This window comes from Accipiter gentilis, chromosome 2 (assembly GCF_929443795.1).
Source record: "Accipiter gentilis chromosome 2, bAccGen1.1, whole genome shotgun sequence".
Taxonomy (NCBI): Eukaryota; Metazoa; Chordata; class Aves; order Accipitriformes; family Accipitridae; genus Astur; species Astur gentilis.
Window position 1 is genome coordinate 31,017,972 of NC_064881.1, and position 19,666 is coordinate 31,037,637.

The 19,666-nt window shown below is 35.7% G+C and overlaps 1 protein-coding gene across 8 annotated transcripts in view; it reads left to right on the forward strand.

Moving 5' to 3' along the window:
• The window catches only part of VPS13B (vacuolar protein sorting 13 homolog B), a 485,377-nt gene that overhangs the window by 107,665 nt on the left and 358,046 nt on the right, over nucleotides 1-19,666 (forward strand). For all 8 annotated transcript variants that reach the window (XM_049818749.1, XM_049818740.1, XM_049818775.1 and 5 more), the window contains one exon: nucleotides 5,574-5,758. In XM_049818749.1, the coding sequence (XP_049674706.1) occupies nucleotides 5,574-5,758 (185 nt within the window). The remainder of the gene's footprint in view (nucleotides 1-5,573; nucleotides 5,759-19,666) is intronic.

Consider the following 19,666-nt stretch of genomic DNA (forward strand, 5'->3'; position numbering starts at 1 on the left):
ACCTCTGGACCCAGCTGTTCACCACTATATTCTTTCAATCACTCTGAGGTGTTGATTTTAAAAGAATGAGTTGCTGTTCCTAACGTCTACAAACTGAAAATATTTCATAGCAGGCCTGTGAACTTACATGGATTGGTTATATTGGTGCCTATGCACAGTGTATAATAAGGACCGATTCATGTTTTCATTCAAAAACAGTGAAGAAAACTATTTTCTTTAATGGTACGCCAGATTTATCCAAATATTTCAGCAAGTCTGTATTACAGTTTGTCAGCAAACTGGGTACAACCAAAGTGTATTTAAAAATCATTTAATTAGGACAGATTCATTTTCACTCCATGCCACTACACAGCAAGACTTGCTTGTTCATATTTCCTTAAATTTATTCTGGAACTTGTCCAAGTTCAGCTTTAATGAGTAGCCTATCCTGCTAGTTACATTAGGATTTATTTTCCCCTAGAGAAGAGTGTATGAATTGGTAGTTTTTTAACCTGTTCAGTTAAATGAACATATGTTCAGAACTACATCTTAACTCTTGAGTGTAAAGATTTGAGAAATAATTATTTCTATTGTTGTTACAGTTTTAAAGTGCAGTTTAAATAGTGGTTTTAGACTCCAACTATGTGCCATAACTGTTTTAATATGGTGATGAGTTTTGATATGAAGTCACATTCAGTTGCTTAATACAAATTTAATGATACAATATAGAAACACAGGTCTGAGTTGGTTTACTGAAAAAAATATTTGTACTTGTATTTTCACTTATTGCTTGAATATATCTCTTGGGTCATAAAACTTGGTTAAATATAGCTCAGTACCTTATTAATGATGGATTTTCTGTATTAACAGGTGCAGTTTGGTAGCGAACTTGTATTTTAAGTTCTTTTAAATGCATTATTTGTGTTTCAAAACTATTATAATAAATCCTGAATTATAAATGTACTTTCATCACTAGCCAGGTCTAGTTAAAATTTCCTTTAAGCAACATTTGCTGCACACATGGTACAATACTTCCTCCGCCTTAATTTCTTTTTTTTTTTCCTATAAAAAAGGATTTATTTTCTTCAACTTCCCATTCCTCCAAAGTTATCTGGAAAGGACCAGTAGACTTGATTCCCAGGGGATTGTTAAAGTACAATAAGTGTAGAATTTGCATATTATTTAAAAAAAAAAATCATACCCTTATTACCCATAAGGGACTATTTTTCGTGAAACTTTTAAGTTTTAAATTTAGCATGGTTCAGTACAGTAGCTGTAATGGGTATTAAATAAATAGTCAAACTTTGAAAGCAAAGTCTTTTTCACTGTCATATTGTATGCTGTGATTGTCACAGCTCCTCACAGACTGCCCCCCCCCCCCCAATTACATTATTTTACTAATACAGATGTGTTATTTTAGATGGAATTATTGCTGAGTCATGTTTATCCTGAATTTTGCTGAAAAAGCTTTTCTACTTTCTTCCTTCCTTCGCATTTTTACATTAGGGAACCCGTCATTTGAAATATTCAGACAAATTTTTCTGAAGTATTTAGTTTTAATCCTGCAAAATAACATTCAGAAATACAAGGGAAAAGTAGAAAATATAAGTTTTCTGAAAGGGTAATAAAAGGAAAAAGAAGAGAAAGGAAAAATTTTACAGTGCACTTCTGCAATGAGATAAATAATAAAAGATTGCAATACATGGCTTGAAAAAAAGGAGTACTAGGAAACATTCTGATTGGTATCACCATGCATTACGTTTCTTTTCATGTGATGCCTGCAAAAGCTTTCCTAACATGTGTATCTAGTTTTCCAATTTCAATTCTACATAAAAGTAAGAGGTTTGTGTTATCTGTTTAATCTTGAGTTTTAAGATAAATTTATTTGTTGTGTATATAACATTTTTTTACAGCGATGGATTTTCCTAACTACAGAATCACCTTATATGTTTATTTACTTGTGCACACCTTTTCTGCTTAAATTGGTAAATTACAGAGCTTGGACTTGCTTTCCTAGAAATTCTTAGAGTATAAGTTCAAATTCTAACTTGGGACCAGCATTAGAAAAGGCCACAGTGTTGCAGTCTCCACCTGTGCTTTTCCTGGAACCCAGAGCTTTTCTTCTAGTGACTATATGGATATATGTGCATTTACACGGAGGAATGTTTGTGTATCTGAGGAGCTGAAATGGGAGATATGTTTTATCTAATTGTGTCCACAAGAGATGATCTTCATGTGTTCTATTGTGTGTGTTGTGTGGTAGAAATTGTCAGAATATGTTCTAGGCTTTTAGTTCCTTTTGGCTATCTATCTGAGTCAAAGTGGTTTTCTTTAGGTTTTTTTTTTAAACTAGGTAGCATCCTTCCCTATTTGCCTGACTTAATACTGGTATTATTTTCAGCTTTTGTTTTGTCTCTCCTTAAAGTAGTTCTAATTTTCTAAGTAGCTTGTTTTTTGAAGTGTTCTAAAGTGACAAAAAGGTTTTTTTTAAATGGCTTTCTTGCACCAAAATATTTCAAATAGGTTTGGATGCATTCTTTTCTCAGATGGCCACATGTGGTTTTTGTATTTTTTGGGAGAAGAACATTTTCAGGAAAGGTGTGCAGTGTGTTTGAACTTCAAACGGAGAGACAGGAAGAGCTTCAGGAGTTTTGTACGGATATTTCTTACCCCTTTGATGACTTGTTTTGCTGCAGTTTGATAGAATAGGGATCTCGGGCAGCAAGGCTGGCATGTGGTCTGCTCATGTACTCTAGGAAGATCTTTACATCGCTGTCGGCAGAAAAGGCACATAGGAGTTGCTTAGTTCCCCCAAACAGGACAAATGTAATTTTTCTTGTTCTAACTCACTGTTTGGTATCAGTGACTGCTATAAAAATCCCCAAACAATCCAACAAACTAGGCTAATAATGAGATGTCTTCTGAAAAGGTCTCTAATGAGTTTTGATTTTTCCTAGCAACAGAGGCTGTATCAGTCCATAATACGGTAGTTCCAAACTTCAAGGGCTGATAGTTTCATTCATATAGTAGACTGCTTTTTTTAAATTTTTTTTTCATTCTGAAGGAAATTTCTACAACCAGACACAAGCCTGAGTTCTCCCATATAATCATGAAATGTTTTTCCTTCATCCGTGTTTTTTCTGCAAATGGCATTTGAAGCTGGCAGCACAGTTGTGTCATTAGCTTCAAATGAGTTGCAACTCAGAGGCAGTCTTGTTGCTGGTTTCCTCCCCCTTCTTAACATTTTTGAGACAGGTAGTTGTGATTCTGAGTGTTATGAGGTTGAAAAACCTTGGTCTAAAGAATACTGATTACTATTACAGAAGGCTACAACATCTGTTTTTGTTTGTTCTTTGTCTTCCATCTGTATTTACATCCATTGTCTAAGAAACTTTCACAACTATCTTCTTTCATAGGAATCAGTTTTTCTTCTATTCCCTTGTTTATATTTCTAATGAGGAGCAATGGAATTGGCTTTTGTGGATGGGCTTTATCTATGCAACTTTGATCTATGGTGTAGACATCCACAGCTGAGATAATTATCGTAATCTCCCTTTACAGGCAGTGGGCAGAAATAGTGACCTGCAGAAGGCAGTTCATTTAATGCTCAGATCTAGAATGAATGGATCTCTGTTATGTATATAAGTGCTGTTTTCCTTCCTTTTACCTTAAAAGGGTCTACAGCCATCTTAGATAAAAATGTTTGTTCATACTGTAGGTATCTAACACTTGATGAGATTAATTCCTCTTGTTCCAGAGAAAATGGTTTTCGGTGAGCTGTTTCCTGGTATTGACAAGGAATTGAGGGAGGAGATCTGTTTGTGACTTAAGGTGAATTTTTTTATGTGCAAATCCAAATTTAAAGTGATGACATTACATTTGGCTGTACCACCATGTCAACATGGTAGTTGATACATGTCTTCTGATGTTCAGAATGCTTGTTTCCATACTATGTTTTACATGTCACACAGGCCTTATCTGCAGCTTATGGGCCAAAAGTGTTAGCAGCAGAATACTTTGCTATTCTGCTTCTTCATCTAGATGATAATGGGTGTGAGAAGTGATGATGTGCTTTTTTCTTCAGTTTTCTTGAAGGGCCACTCTCCCAATCAGGTGCAGAATGTGCAAGGAAGTTTACTTCATATTGCTGGAATTGTGTGTCACTTCCTGCTGCTACAGATTTTAGAGTTTGAGCATCAGGAATGGCCTGTTTCTGAATTCATGGAGCCTCTTGCAGAGTCTCCACTGCTAGTATGATCTCATGTATGTTAGGTTATGTGGCTGCAAGCATTTTCTCGTGGATCCAGATAGGAGATGCAGTGTATTGTGACAGTTCCTTGGAAGGTTTTGATTTTGCTGATCTGAAGAGCCATTCAGTGTCTGCAAGGGAAGGTCTTTGCATTTTCAGTTCCTTGAACATTTTGGTAAAGGGTGCTTTTTTTTCCTGGGCTAAGGGATTGTGTGAGCAGCTTCAGCAGCTTTCCCTCATTTGAGGTTCTGATTCCCAATGGAACATTAACCTAATATTGTTAATTTTCCTGTGGCTTTAGGCTTGTCCCTAAAATGTTCTAATGGAGGAGATTCTCCAGAATGAGAATGAGCTAATCTGTTCATCACTTTTTATATTTTGGGGACATTAGAGAAAATACTGCTAAATAGCACAAAGTACATTTTGGTGATAGAACAGGAGATGATTAGGGTAAGGATAATAATGATGTAAATATGCTGCAGGAAAAGGATACAAAATGAGAATATTAAAGAACCTTTGTAGTTTTTGTTGAATGTAGCAAATCAATCTGTTGCTTAATTTCAGGTAATAGTGTATATATTATGAAGAAAAAGTAACTTAATGACTTTGCTATGGTTGTGGTAGAGACTTCTTGTTGATAGTGGACTATGTTGTCACAGAAGAGTTTATTTCCAAACAGAATGTCCTTTACCTTGCACTACCCTCCCAATGCCTGTCCCCACCTGTTCCTCTCCCCATTTAAAAGGTAAAAGGTATTGAAAATTATTAGAAACACTTAGTGAGCATTATGTCAGCCAAATATGGAATATGAGGAGGAATATGGAATGTGGGGCTTTTTGTATTTTACGGTATGGATATTGTCTGTATGTTTTTTGGTGTTTTTTTGGTTGGGTTTTTTTGGTTTTTTTTGGATCACTGGATATATCTCATTTAGTGAGTCACAGTAAGCTTTTAAATAAAAATTTTTCAGAAAATTTAAATTTTTGAACAACTTCTTCTGTTTTTAATAACTGCACAATTTTATCAATATCTCTTATTTTGGTGGGAGCACTTGGAATTGCTTTTGTTAAATATTTTAAAACCAAAAGATAATTAGAAAAGCATATGTGATTTTTCCTCTTGTGTTCTGGAGGGAGATGTAAAGTTATATCATGTAACAGCAGTCCTATTTAGGGTGAATTTCAGTAGAATCAGCTCTTACAAGAAGAAATTTAACAGGTGCACAACTCCAACCTTACAAACTAACTGCTTATAGTGGTATTCTGTGACTAAGTTCTTAAATTGTTATTTTTATGCACCAAAGTAATGATTTTCCTTTTTTTCTTTCTCTCAATATATTAAACAGGACCAAGCGAGCACATGTCCCACTAACAGAATGCATATTTGAGCTTCCTAACTTGACAGTTCAAGCAACTAGAGCTCAAACCCTTCTGCTTCAAACTATTTATCAGAGCTGGTGTCATCCTGTTGGAAATGTCAGTTCGGTGGTGGTAAATGAAGCTTTACTGAATGAGGTTTTCCAAACTTCAGGTAAACGTGATGCTTTTTGTGAAGTATTTATTATGGTACAGAGCACTACTAGTGAATGTGCATACAATTATATCCTTTAAATCCAGGTTTTTACTTATAGTAGTTAACATACAGAATGTTTTTTGTGTGTATATGAGTATTTATAGCTTATGCTTAAAATCCAGGATGTAAGCTAAGCCACCAAGCTTCGCTCCTTGGCACCAATTTCTGGATGCATTTAATTTTCCCATACAGGATAATTTTTTCATGCTTCCCTCATCTGAAACATCCGCCCTTGCTACCTTATATGGTGCAATGTTGTAACTTAAGATCATTCAGAAGTGAAGCTGGATTATTAAGAGCTTTTTTAATCAATGGCATACGTTGAATTTTTTTTAAAGGGCTGCAGATGTTTCTCATCCAGCTTTATAAATAGATGTTACTTAACTGGTTGTGAAACTGCTGAAGATATGCCAGTCTCAGTGATGATGATCTAAATAATCAAATTGTTTTGCAAAAGGATGACAGGTAACCAACTGTGGATTTGGGGAGTAAATAAAGGATTTTGACCAGTCTACAGAGGAGACCACAGTCTTCAAGTGCATAAAAGTCATCCAGAAGAAGAGAATCTATTTTTTCTCTATATTTCTATGCAGGCTAGAATAATTTAAACCTACTGTTGTGTAGACCCGTTATTGTTTATCTTTTGTGAATAAACACATAACAAGAGTAATTGCAATCTTTTGGATTTTCCATCATTACCAGTCTTGGAGAATGTGCTGGGAGAATGATTCAGATGTAGGAAATCATGACTTGAAGCAGAATGATAGATTAGACTACTACTGGAAGTCTTTATCAGGCCTGTTTTTCGCAGTCCTATTTTCCTTTTTCAGTCCTGTTATTTTTTAAAGTTAAATCTGTGTTGATCTGGTGCAAAAGAACTGTTGTATTTTCAGGTGGGGAATCCTTTTAAGTGCTTAGTTTTTCCTTCTTTCCCAAAAGTCACTGCTTCTCTTCATTCTTTGATTCTGTGTGAGTCACCTAAGGATTGGATGGTGAGGTTTTGTTTTCAAGTACTGGTACTTCTGAAGGTAGCAGGTTTACAATCCACACCTTAGAAAGATGGGAATATACAATGATTTGATCATCTGAGATGGTCTTAGGGTTTGCACAGTTACAAACTAACCTGTACCGTCATTTAACATGTTTCGGTCCTTCAGTTCAATGACCTGTGATACAACTGTGCTAACAATATATCTGCAGAATAGAAATCTGGAGCACACATTTTAAGTACTTGAAATAAAGTAAATGAACAGTGTAGTACATTTGTTTTGATCTTCTCTTGTTCATAGCTTAATGCTTGACCTGGTAGATGTTATACTTCTGTAGTTGTACTTTGCATTAACTAGATGAAGGCAGCTTTGAGTTCAAGGCTATGAGTTTTTTGTTTGTTTTTCTTTTTTTCTTCTTTTTTTTTTTCCAGTGAACTAACTATGAGGATAATGTAGTCAATAAGGAACTTTTAAGTAAACAAGGCACATCTGTTAATCACTGATATTCATTTACTAAGATTCAGCTTAGTTTCTCCAACAAAAAACAACTGGTGAATGTTCCTTGGGAGTCCTTGTTTTGGGTTCCCACCTGCCACTGCATGCCCCTGTGCTCCTCTAGGTTTGTGCAGGTCAGCTTTTGATGGGCTGATGGCTCCTGTGGCTGGCCTGGGAGTAGCCCAGCAGGGTATTATTTGGGCTCCCCTCCCTTTCATTGTCTCTCTGAGCTTCTTTGTGGGTGTACAGATAAGCTTTTACTGTATGACCTAACATCTCACAGAAATAACAGCCTTTTTGTCAATGGTATTGTCTTTTCCGTGTAACCACAGCTCATTTTTAGCTGTGCACAGTAGTAGTACAAAGGTAGTTCAAGAAAATTGCTTTCTGTCCTTGTGATGTTGTGGATTAATTGTTTCTTTTATCAATTTTGTATAAAAAATGCAAGTATAAACCTATTTGCTTCATTTTTTTTTATAGCTGTTTCCCTTTGTTCCTTGGCTTTTTCTGATTTTGTTTCTACAAAATTGTAGTGTTCTTGCAGAAAAAATTAACAATACGACTAAAGATCTCACCTTTCCTTTATCCTATTTCCCAGGGGATCTTTTTCTTGAAAGTCATTGCTTTCATTCTGCTGTTACAAGAATCATAAGCTGTGTGTTTCATGAGTACTGTTGCCCAAATTATCTTCTACCTTTATATTTACAAACTTCTAAAAACCATATTTCTAACTAATTAGAACTATAGCAGGACAAACAGCTATGTCTCTATCTAGATTCTTATCCCCCTGTTAAAAATAAAGACCTGCCCAGACATGACATTATTCTCACAAAAAGAAAGAGCTTATGTACTTTGTCTTCCTATTTTTAATGGTCTGCTGTTATCCAGAGATTTCCAGCAAATCTGCCTGCCTTCAGTCTGTATCACAGGATTTTACACATTCTTGATAGACAGTACACCACCACCATGCTTTTTTGTCCTGAACAAACTGTGCCCTCCTATAGAAATGTTCTAGTTACGCGTTACCCTTCTAGATCTGTTCTGCCAATTTTGAAAATATACTCAGACTTCAAATTTTTTTTCTATAATTGACTAGTTGTACATAGCTAGTCTCAAATGTGTTTGCCCTTTGTTTACATAGCCTACATCTTTCTCAACTGCCTATGTATTACCACATTTTGTGTGGCGATTGAAGAGAGTTATTGGACTGAAACAGTTGTTGCTGAGCTCCTGATGTCTTTATTGAGGCTTTGTGCCAGGTTCTTTTTGTGAGTGAGTGACGTGCCTCCATAACATACTGATTCAGTATTACTTGAACTCAAAAGTGTTACCACAAGCCTTTGTATCCTATCAACATAGATCTTTTTTTAGCAGGAATTATGGTCCCTAGTTGTATACTTTTTCCAACACAGCTATGTCCTCTAGTTTTAAAACTGCATCACTGAAAATGTGCTTACAATATGGGCTAAGACATGCTGTAGGGAAAGAACAGATGAATAAGGGGGAAAAAAAGAAAGAAAAAATGGAAAGGAAGGAAAAATGAAGAAAGACGGTTAGCTAATAAAAAGGGAAGAGAGATGCAGAGGAAGGCAAAGCAAGGAGAAGCAGGAAAAGCAGTAAAAGTTAAGAAAGCCAAAGTTTAATAGGAAGACAAGTACAGATACATGAGCTGCAGGAGGAGGAGAGAACATCAGAGAAGAATGCCTGACTATTGGCCCTTTGACATGCTGTGGAGAGTCTCGCAAGGTATGAAGGCCTCTTCGAGAACTTGTCTGCAGGGTAACTGCTGAAAGACTTTCTCTGGATGTAGTTTATAAAGGGAGCTCTGCACTGTGTATTTCCACAAACACAGAAATAAAATTTATAGCTTGTATCTGGGGTTCTGTCCTACAGTTTCATCTAGAGCAGGGATGTTTTTCTGTTCCAAAAAATCCTTCAGAACTAATTTAGGCTGAAGGGAACAAACTCTCAAGCTCTTTCCTGTACGAATTCTTGTTGGGAATAGATTGATGGAATACCAGGAAGGGAAAACTGCTTGAAGATTATCACTCATGTCTCCCACCTACTTTCCTCCCCCTGCTCTCTAGAAAGTTTTTTCTACTAGGAGAACACTTTCCTCAATTATTTCATAGTTTGTTGGTTATTAGACTTGCTGTCTTCATCAGATAGTCCGAGAGTTTCTTGTTTGAGTAACTTGTCCAAAGGCAAGCTGTCTGAAAAAACAAGATTTGAAGTCTGAAAAGCAAGTTGTGCGTGTTTAGTTTCTGACAGAATTTAAGAATGAGGTGCCTCTACTACTTAAAATTTGTATTTGTCATGCATAGTAGTAGGGTCTGTTGTCTTAAAAATACCAGTAAAAAGATGTGTATGGTACTGTGACTAGCTGATTGAGCTCAGAACTTGTGGAGGACAGGTAAAATGAGTATTTCAAGAAGGATATTTATTGTAAATATGTTTAAATATTATGCCTTTCTTATCTTGAGGCTGTTTAATTCTACTAAGAGCAGATTTTTAATTATAACTGATTTGGAGTATAAAGGTCCAGCTAATGGCTTAATGGGATTTTTGAAATCACGCAACTTCCTTCATTGCAGTGACATCTTAGCACTTTTGTAATCCATAGTTTTAAGTGCCTACTTGGCAAAGGTTCTTTTCAAATGAGCTGGTATTTTTAGGGTTCAGAGAAGCCAAGACAATTAAAAATTTTGAGATATATATAAACAATGAAACTTACTCCTTGAATGAATAGGCATTAACATTAAAAGCTACAAGAAATATTCCTACTGCCTAAAATGGGAGTTGTGCAAGAACAAAAAGAATAAAAAAAATTGAAATAGTAGATAGGAATACAAAGTAACAAAATGCAAAATAAGAAATGGATAAATAAAACAGCTGCAAACAACTGTTTGCTCTTTTTCATGGATCAAGAAAAAGGCGCTATTAACTGTTTGATAAGGTATTACATCTGAAATAGAAGAAAAGAACAAAAGCAGTCTTCAACCCACATTAGCTCTTTGGAAGTTTATGTTTGTGTTTTGGTTTTGTTTTATAATCTCTTTGGTATACAAGCACAACTAATAATACGTTAGTTCTTCTGCTTGCACGTGCTTGTGAAACATCCTGATTTTTGCATTTCATCCACTATAAATGTGGAAACAAATGTGAATCTGAAATACATCATGCTTTCTACGTTTTAGCAAGTGAACGTATTGATGGTGATAAAATGCTTTTACAATTATTATTGCACAATTGTTTTTACAAAAATAAGTGTACAATATACCAAAAATTTAGAAAAATAGTGCCAGTTAAGATCTTTCAAAGGTTGAGCATAATTAATCCTATAAAGTAATTTTATAGTGTATTTTTTCATTATTTGTTAGTAGGTACCTGAAGGACTCAGTTTCTAACTGTTTCAGCCTGCCAAGAAAACACATACACAGTCACACATGGCTTTAGTTTACTCTGGAAAACTGGAACTTGCTACCACTTTTTCCTTGTCCTATTCAGGTAGTTCATTATTTTGTTGACAGTTCGGTTCCATTAATCTGGTATTTTTGGGAAAATTGCTTGCAGACCTTACATTTCTCTATTGAAGGTGATCAAATAGGCATTTGAATCCCTCATGTAAATGATGTCTTAAAGTTAAAATAAAATCTACTTTCCAGAAAGTAACTGTAAAACTATTTTATGCAAGATTTCATGTGGGATACCTTAATGGTTGAATAATAAATTTTACCTCATAAAAATGAAATTCAATAATACAGTAGCTTTCTCAGCGCAGTAGCATCTGGTTGAATCTCATGAGAGCCAATATTTTCCAACTCATTAGGATCATGTCGTTCTGTATGTCGTCAACATTGACTTAGCCAAGCTACCTTTACTTACATAACCGCCAAACTATTAAATAGGTCTCTTGTGGAGTGAAGTCAAATATTCCTCTTATTTTGCTTTTGCCTTGGAAGAAGAGAAGAAAACGTACATACTGTAACATTTAAACATCTGGTCTAAACCACATCAGGGTAACACTGAGGAAAGTAACAGGATTCAGTATTCTTCCCAGGTGTACATATAAAAAAGGGTTGTGGAGCTGCTGCATAGTTCTTTTAACCACTTAGGAAAAAGACTGAAGTAAGTGACTTGCCTTTCTAATACCCCTGTTTTTAAAACTACTTTTTTACTCTTACCTGCTCCCCTGCCACCAAACCCCAAAACACAAAACCCAGCAAAAGCCCAACATTTTGAAGTTTAGTGGTAATGCACGTTGTTAAGCTCTAATCACTTCCTTGCAACATATTGGCATTTAATCTCTCTTCCACACCATGTGGCCAGTTTTGGTGTTCATTTTGAGGAGCAGGACTTAAACTTTGTGCTTAAAATCAAAGTGTAAGAGTGTATTCTTTTAAGTAATTGCTTGGGAGTGGCAGGACAGAGCTGTATGAAACTTGCACAGTATAAACAGTTTACTGTCTTGAGTGTGTGATTGTACGCATATGTGTCTTTATCCTTCATGTAGGCTTCTGAATGCAATGTGTAAATAGTATTATTTTTATATATTGTACATTTCTGTGAAAGTCTGGTATATTATCAACTCTAATTTCAGATGGAAATAGTGTGGATAAGCAACCTAAGCACAATTTGTTCTTTATCTTAATTATTTGAGCTTAATATAGTCATGTATAATCTTTTATTTCCTCTTAATTGTCGACATTTTCAGTGATATTCTTAAGTTATGAACTGACTTAGTCTGAACATGGGATAAGTGGGACATTTTATCACTTTAATATGTAATCAGTGGGGTTTAGCTTGTTGAGTATCTTCTTATTAAATCCTCTGCCTGAAGCAATGATTCTGTAGTGGCCTTAAATGAGGAACTAACATGTGAAGTATGCATGTAAACCAGTAATTATAATTGGCTTTTTATTTTTTCTGGTCTAATTCATGTACACTAATAAGCTTTGAAATTGAAAAATAGAGCATTCTGATGAAAGAATGGTGGTAGGCATACTTAAGGCATTCATACAAGCTCAACTCTGATTAGTAAAGTTGTGCTAAAGAATCTAATGTACTTAAAAATCCACTTGAGACTTTTTAAATGTCTGTTGTGGTAGAAGTGAATGTATACTTAGTGTCAACAGCACAGTCAAGGAGAAAAAGCTAAAAAAATCAATAGGTTGTGAAAGGAATACATATATACATGACATCTATAGATATACATGTATGTATATAAGCTTTTTAAGTTGAATTGTGTTACAGAATTGCAGGAGAGCTCAGTTCAGTGTGTGTGTTAAAATTAACAGCAAACTCTTGTTGGGTGTGTTGGTGGGCTACCAAAAACAAGACACCTAAGCTTAGAGCTATAAATAGTGCCCTTCCTCCAGAGTCTGTACTTTATTTGCACAAATACCAATGGAAGCTGTAACCGAGAGCACCTGTTTTGTTTGTTCAGCTGTTAGCTTTATGTTATTCTTTGTTCTATTAAGAAAGGTGTGTTTGGACAGGAGGTAGGCTGCCTTTTTGCCATGTTCTAGCAGCCGTGTACTGCATCAGGTGAAAAACTCTACAGGGAGGTTCAGATGGTGACTTCTTTTCTGAGAGCAATAGAGCATGTTGAGACTAAGCTACTGGAATTTAGTGTTATGACAAGCAGACTGGGAAGAACGTAAGTCACGAATCTGGTGCATAACAGGAACTGGAAAATTTCTGAGAAGAGCTCAGAGCAGACACAAAAGAAAGCTTCAGAGATAATAGAAGGAAACGTTCTTGTTTGGGGGAGGACCCAGGGAAGTTATTGTCAAATTTAGAATGAACCAGGAAGCCGTCGGTGGTTGCTGATGTAAGAATAAGGCAAGAATGAGAAGGGCATGGTGGTGTTTTGGTGCCTGTGTTTTAAGAAAAAGGTGGATGCAGAGGTCCTGCAACAGAAACATTGACCCTGTCATGCTACTATTTGCTGAACAGTGCTTTTCAGAAGAGCAGAAGGAAACTATTTCTTTGCCCCTGTGACAAAAAATAACAGGGTTGTCAGAAAATGCAAGTTGGAAGGTGTACTGCAAGAGGTCTCTAGACCAATCTTCTGCTACAATCATGGTCAGTTATGGGATCAGACCAAGTTACTTAGGGCTTTATCCAGTCAGGCCTTGAAAATCTCCAAGGGTAAGAAAGCCCCGTCTCTCTGTGCAACCTGTACCACTGCTTGACTGTTCTCATGGTGAGAAAGGTTTTCCTCCTATCCAGGCAGAACTTAAGATATTTCAATACATGACCATTGTCTTTCATCCTCCTACTGTACACCACTGTGAAAAGCCTACCTGCGTCTTCATCACAACCTTCTCGTATGTACTGGAAGGCTGCTTATATGTCAAATGTATTACTGCTGGTTTTCACCTTTTCAAACATTAAAACAAAATTGTAACTGAGGAGTCCTGGTTAGTGCTAAAACTCAGTGATGGTATATCTGGAATCTGTTTCCTGTTCTAATTTTCATGCCAGCTAGATTTAACCTGAGCTTCGATGCTACCAGTACAAACTCAGTCACTCTGTTGTCTGATTAATAAGTATACTAAGGTATGACATCAAATACTTACAGTTCAGACCATCACTCTGTGGTAGTTTGGCAGTTGTGGAAATTTAAGAAGTCAGTATCTCTTCTTTTCCCCTCCAGACTAAAGAATCCTACTTTATAGGATATTAGATTAGTTTATATAGTGAGATATTCTGAGAGGGAAGTGAAAATGCATACAGGTGATACAACACAAACAAATTATCAATAATTTATGTCTACTTATTGTATAATCTTTTCTGTTTATGGTTTCATGATATCTCCATTCATCTTAAAATGTAAAAAAGCTGTTGTGGGCTGCTAAAAGTGCCTGTTAACAGGGCTTTGTTCACAAGTTTCATTTCTCGGGCTTCAGTAGTTGCTATTTAAAAATCTTAAATATGCGCCATCACATTCTGTAGTGCTGTTTCCAAATGCCATTGTTGGAGTGAACATAAAACAAACGGATAACACCCTGCAGTAAAGAAATAATAGCAGATCCTTAACTTAGATTGTAAAAATGAGGTATAATATTTTCATACACACAATCTTCTCCCTTCTAATGATTCTGTACTGTTCAGGTGAATGCCCTGTATGTGCATTAAAATAATATGCCAGCTATTAAATTTCATCATCCAGTTAGGGTTTGGTCTAAGAGTCCCTTTCTGTGCCATTCATGTCTCCATAATACATCCATGTCTTCCATTTTTTCTCCATTTGGGTAAATAAATGTATTAAAATTGCTCTGTGGACATGGTTGAAAAATGTGAGGAGATCTTCCCCACTTTTGTCAGTTGCAAGTGCCAAGAATTGCAAGCTTTAAAAAACAGCACAAAGATAGTGACTAAATTAGGTATTTAACCCTTCTCCAAATTACTGTAGATTAAGAAGAAAATGTTCCAGGTAAGTTTTCCCATGCAGATTGTCACTTACAGATGTTATACTCTTACTGAAGATCTTTTCTTGGAAAACCAAAACCCACTGTCCTCAGGTTTATGCATGTAAAAAGAAAAAAGGTAATGAGAAAAGATTGTATTGTATCACTCTGTTATGTATTTCATTCAGTCTGAGTGAAATAGTTTGCTCAGTTTGTAATGCTGTGCAGGACAGTAGTTTTGTTTGAATAACAATATGGGATTTTTTTTTTGCTGTTGTAGGGTTAAAGTTAGTAAAAATGCTTTGTGATCCCGAAACGACTTGGATCAGTTTAAAAGAAATTGGAACATCTTATAGTATATGTTCCTCCTTGTTATTCAGAATGAGAAATTTTATGGTTTGGAAAGTAGCAGGCTAATTAGAGGTTTTGATCTTGATGAGGCAAGAAATACCAGCAAGGAAATTTTGAATGGAATAGATTATTAGGGAACGTGAATGAAATGAAAAAAAAGTAAGTACGGAATTGAAGAAGTTCATGTCAGGAGCTTCTTGTAGTAAAAATGTTTGCTGTAGTAGTAATCTTTAGGAGGAAAAAAAAGGCATAATCAGAAGTAGACAGATTTAAGAATAAGCACCTTTATAAACTATTAAACGTGGTATAAGCACGTTTTTCTGTTTGCAAACGTAATACTGAAGGTTGATCTTGAGTAGTGAGTTTATAGAATGTGTGTAGTTTTGATCAAATAGAAGTTGCAGGAAGTTGAAATTGTGACAGATTCCAAGTATTGGACTGCTGCTTAAAACTTATTATAGTGCCTACGATACTAATAGTTTATATAATACTTGTATGCTCTAAAATTACTTTTATGTAATGAACTCTAGTGAATGACATGGAAAATTACTTTCCATTTGTGGGGGCATTTTGGTTCCTGTGACAAGTAAGATGATAAATAGCAATGGTGTTCTTGCCATAGAAAGGTACCAGAGTATTACGTACTGCAATAGTAATTGCTAGTCTGATGCCCTACATGATTTATTATTATATTAAATCAGGCTTTTTAAAAAGCTGCATAAGTTGTGATTGTTTTAAACCTAGAGATTATAGATCCAAATGTCAGTTTCTAATTGCATGGATATTCAAGAAAAGGGTATTTTTCTCCAGGGATATGTGGGAGTTGTTAAGCTGTTGAAACCCAGACTGTATAAGGAGTGATTATTGTGACCCCTGCAGTAAAGAATAATGTTTTTCCTACATGTCTAGTCTACCTGATAGTCATAGAATAGAATTAATGCAAGGTACATGTAATAAGGTAATGGTAAGGACAGAAAGTATATTTTTACTGGAAAATACTAACCTAAAATTAGAGCAGTGCTTTGACCATCAATTCTTTAGGTTAGTATTATGCCTCTAAAGGTGGGCAGTTCTTTTGGAGAAAAATTCTAGCAGTGGTAGAAATACACAGTAACATAAAATGGTAATAACAATAAGGCAGACAAAGTTAGTGAAATGTTAGATTCTCAGGGAACTATAGTAAGCAAGGAATTTTTAAAATAACATTTTACAGTTTTGATTTGATTTTTGCTTTTGGAGGGGAGTTAATGAGTAATAAATGAAGAAAGTGAGGTGTTCTCTTACAGTGTTATTTAACAGTATCCAGTGAATGTCCCTTCTGTTTATGTGAAGCGCAATAGGAAAATTAAATATGACATAACAAATGTAACTGCTTTGATCTTGCTTAGAAGTGTTGTACTAGTGTAGGAAAGTATTCCTTACTTTGCAGTATTGTTGTTGTAGATTTTTTTTTTTCCTTCATGAATAAAGATACATATCACACTATATGTTAAGTAACAGCTTGGCTTCTAAGGAGATGTCAGAGTTCTATGTACAACCACAGCTGAATTTTGGGAGCTTTGTCTTATGCAAAATAAGAGCTCCTGCATCTGCTTGACATCCTCCAAAACATACTTTGGAACCAACACTGCTGTTGATTCAGAGGAAGTAATCAGAGCTATTTCCAGCAACACCTTTGTTTTAGTTGGAGATCACCTAAATAAGTGTAGTCCTCAGTCTGAGCTTAATTTCTTTTGGTTACAATTATATCATAAGGCTGGTATGGACACAGATCAAACCAAACGTGTGTTTTGCTTTTTCATCTTTTTTCCCCTTTTTCACCTTCCTATTTTGCTTTTTTGTTTGTTTGTTTTGAGGGCAACATGATAAATACAACCAGATATTATACCTTCTTATGCTGACTTCTCCTGCTTTTATACCCTGGCTTTGTTGCTGCATCTCATTCATGATCTTTTCCTCCTTTTACTGTTCTTATATCAGATCCTGGGATATTTGACCTTTTTCTTCTTCTTTATTGGACTTCTTTGTTCCAATCTTTTTACTTTCTCCTTTTGATTTGCCTCTTTTTCTACTTTTCTTTAATAAACAGCAGGGGATCTGATCAGTTGGGTATAGAGGGGTAAAATTGTCTCTTGCGTGGTAGCGTCAAATGTTGTTTTTCTTGTTAAAGATGCTTTTTCTGAACTGGGAATTTTTGTAATAATTTTTTCCTCAGTTATTGCAGGGCATGGACACTGACTAGGAAATACAGAAATTAAGAATAAATGCAGGTCTCAGATAGTGTTACAGAAATGTTTTAAATCTAGACTGATGTAGAGGGATTTTTTTAAGTATTCCAGTAATTTTTCAGATTTTCCAGTTTAAGACATTGACATGTTTTTTCTCACCCTGCTGTTGGAAGAAGAAAAGCTTCATTGCTCTAAGGACTCTGATCCTGTTAGTAAACTACATTTAGTTCTTTGTCATATGAATTGTCACCACTAGATGATTCAGAGGAAGATGTGAGAATCTCAACATTATAGAAACTAGTGATATATCCTTGCATCTCTGCAGAAGCTTTGAGTTCCCTTATGTTAGATCTCTTGTTTTCACCTGGCTTGCTTGACATACCACAGCTGGGTATGGCAATTTTGTTATACCAACTATTTTATTCTTGTATTAGTTAGCATTTTTCATTTTCCGATATGTAATCTCAGATTTGTGATGTAGCCAAGTCATCTTAAACTAGATATTTTAGTAACTGGAATTACTGGAGAAAAGTTTCTGAAGAAAAGTAATAACAAGTAAAAATACTAATAAACCAGTCACACGCTTTACTACAAGCTGACCAAGAAGAGTTTCTGTGCTGATTTAGAGAGCTGTCCCAACTTACTATTTTAGGAAGTCAGGGAGTCCTTGAGATTTCCATTTTCTTCTATCTTCTGGATTGTTTTTCTTTTTTACTGTCTTCTCAAAGAAAATCTTTCCTGAAAAATCCCTTCTCTGGTATCTTTGTATCAGCCTGTTTAGTGTGAGCTCAGTGGATTGTACTCAGAAGCTATTTGGTGTCTTCTGGTTTCAGTTTAGATAGCAACAAGCCATCCTCCAAATGTGGTTGTACCGCACTGTTTGATAGCTGGGTCCATTCAGCTTTCTGACTTTGTATTTGCTGATATTTTGGCTGTCAAAGGACTATGTTAAATTCTGTTGCTCTCCTTTAACATGTATACCAACATACCATCTCAGAAATCCAGACCCCAATTGAATTTTGGGATGCAGAATTATACTCTTTTTTGAGTACCTTCACATTTGTTACCACTGTGAAGAATTAGTCAGCTGTCCATCTGCAGTGAGTGTCAGCAAAAGGAGGAGTTAAATAAAAGCCTGGTTTAGTTGTTTTCTTGGTAAAAGAAGGTTTCAAACTTTTATACTTCCCAAGGATGACTACAGTTAAGAATAAATAGGTGTTTTTCAGAGACACTTTGGACATCACGTGAGTCTGTTGTAATTTGCTGTCAGAGGGGAGTCCATTTTTACTCAGGAGAATGGAGATGAATGGCAGCTCTGCCTGCCAGAAGGGAATAAAGTCTCTTCTTCCCTTCCACCCAAAATGTACCAAAGCGAAAGGGGTTTTTTTGTTATGGTCTGTTACAAACCAAGGAATCGGTAACAGGGAGGATAATTTTTTTTTTCTTTAAACCAGTTGTACTGTCTTTCATGCTTCCCAGGGTTTTTGTATGATTGCTTGACAGTGAATATATGCTGTTCTAAGTAGTTATGGCCGTGTGCTTGGTATGCTCTTGGCAGTAAATGTCTGACTGGCAAGTTTAGAATTGTAGGGTATACACTCTAAAACACCTGTTAGATATCTATTATACTTAATCTTTTTGCAGATTCTTTTAGAGTCCCACTTAGCTTCCAAAGAACGTAGTTTCTGCATGTATTCAACAGCTTTTCAAATGCTGTGAAATTGTGTTATAACGAAGATAATGTACAGTTCAAAAGGGTGAACTGCACTATTCTGGGCATGGTCTTAGGAAATTCCATCTAAAAATATGCTGTTTGTGCCAACAAACCAGCTCACTTCAGAGACATTAGGAGCCCATAGATATTTATGTCTACTGTGTTTAGACTGACTGTAAGCTTTAAAGCAAAGCTTTGAGGCACTGACATAACTGCATTTGCAGTTCTGTTGAAAGCTCATATGATTGCCTCTTGCTATAGCTCTCATAGCTCCTGGTTTCATCAGTTAACTCTGTATTCCATCCACTGGGCTTAGATGAGGTGGTTGTGATCACCAAAGTGCTAAGCACTTGATCTTCTGTCTTTCAAGAGAGCTTTTTATAAAACTTGCTTTGATGTGTACTTCATGTCCAGGCTACTTTCCCACTGGGAAAACTTTTATGCTGCTATCTATTCATATGTTGCAGTATCCCATATGTTATCAATGAAACACAGCTTGCCAGCAGATTTGTGCTTATCACCAAGATAGTACCTCTACCATATTCAGCAATAAGAACAACTACTTCTTTAATTCATAAAATTTGCCTTCTGTAAATTTGCACAAAGGCTTGAAAAACTCTCTCTGCATGTATAGAATGTTCCCTAAATACAGGAAAAAAAAAACTAGCTAGAAA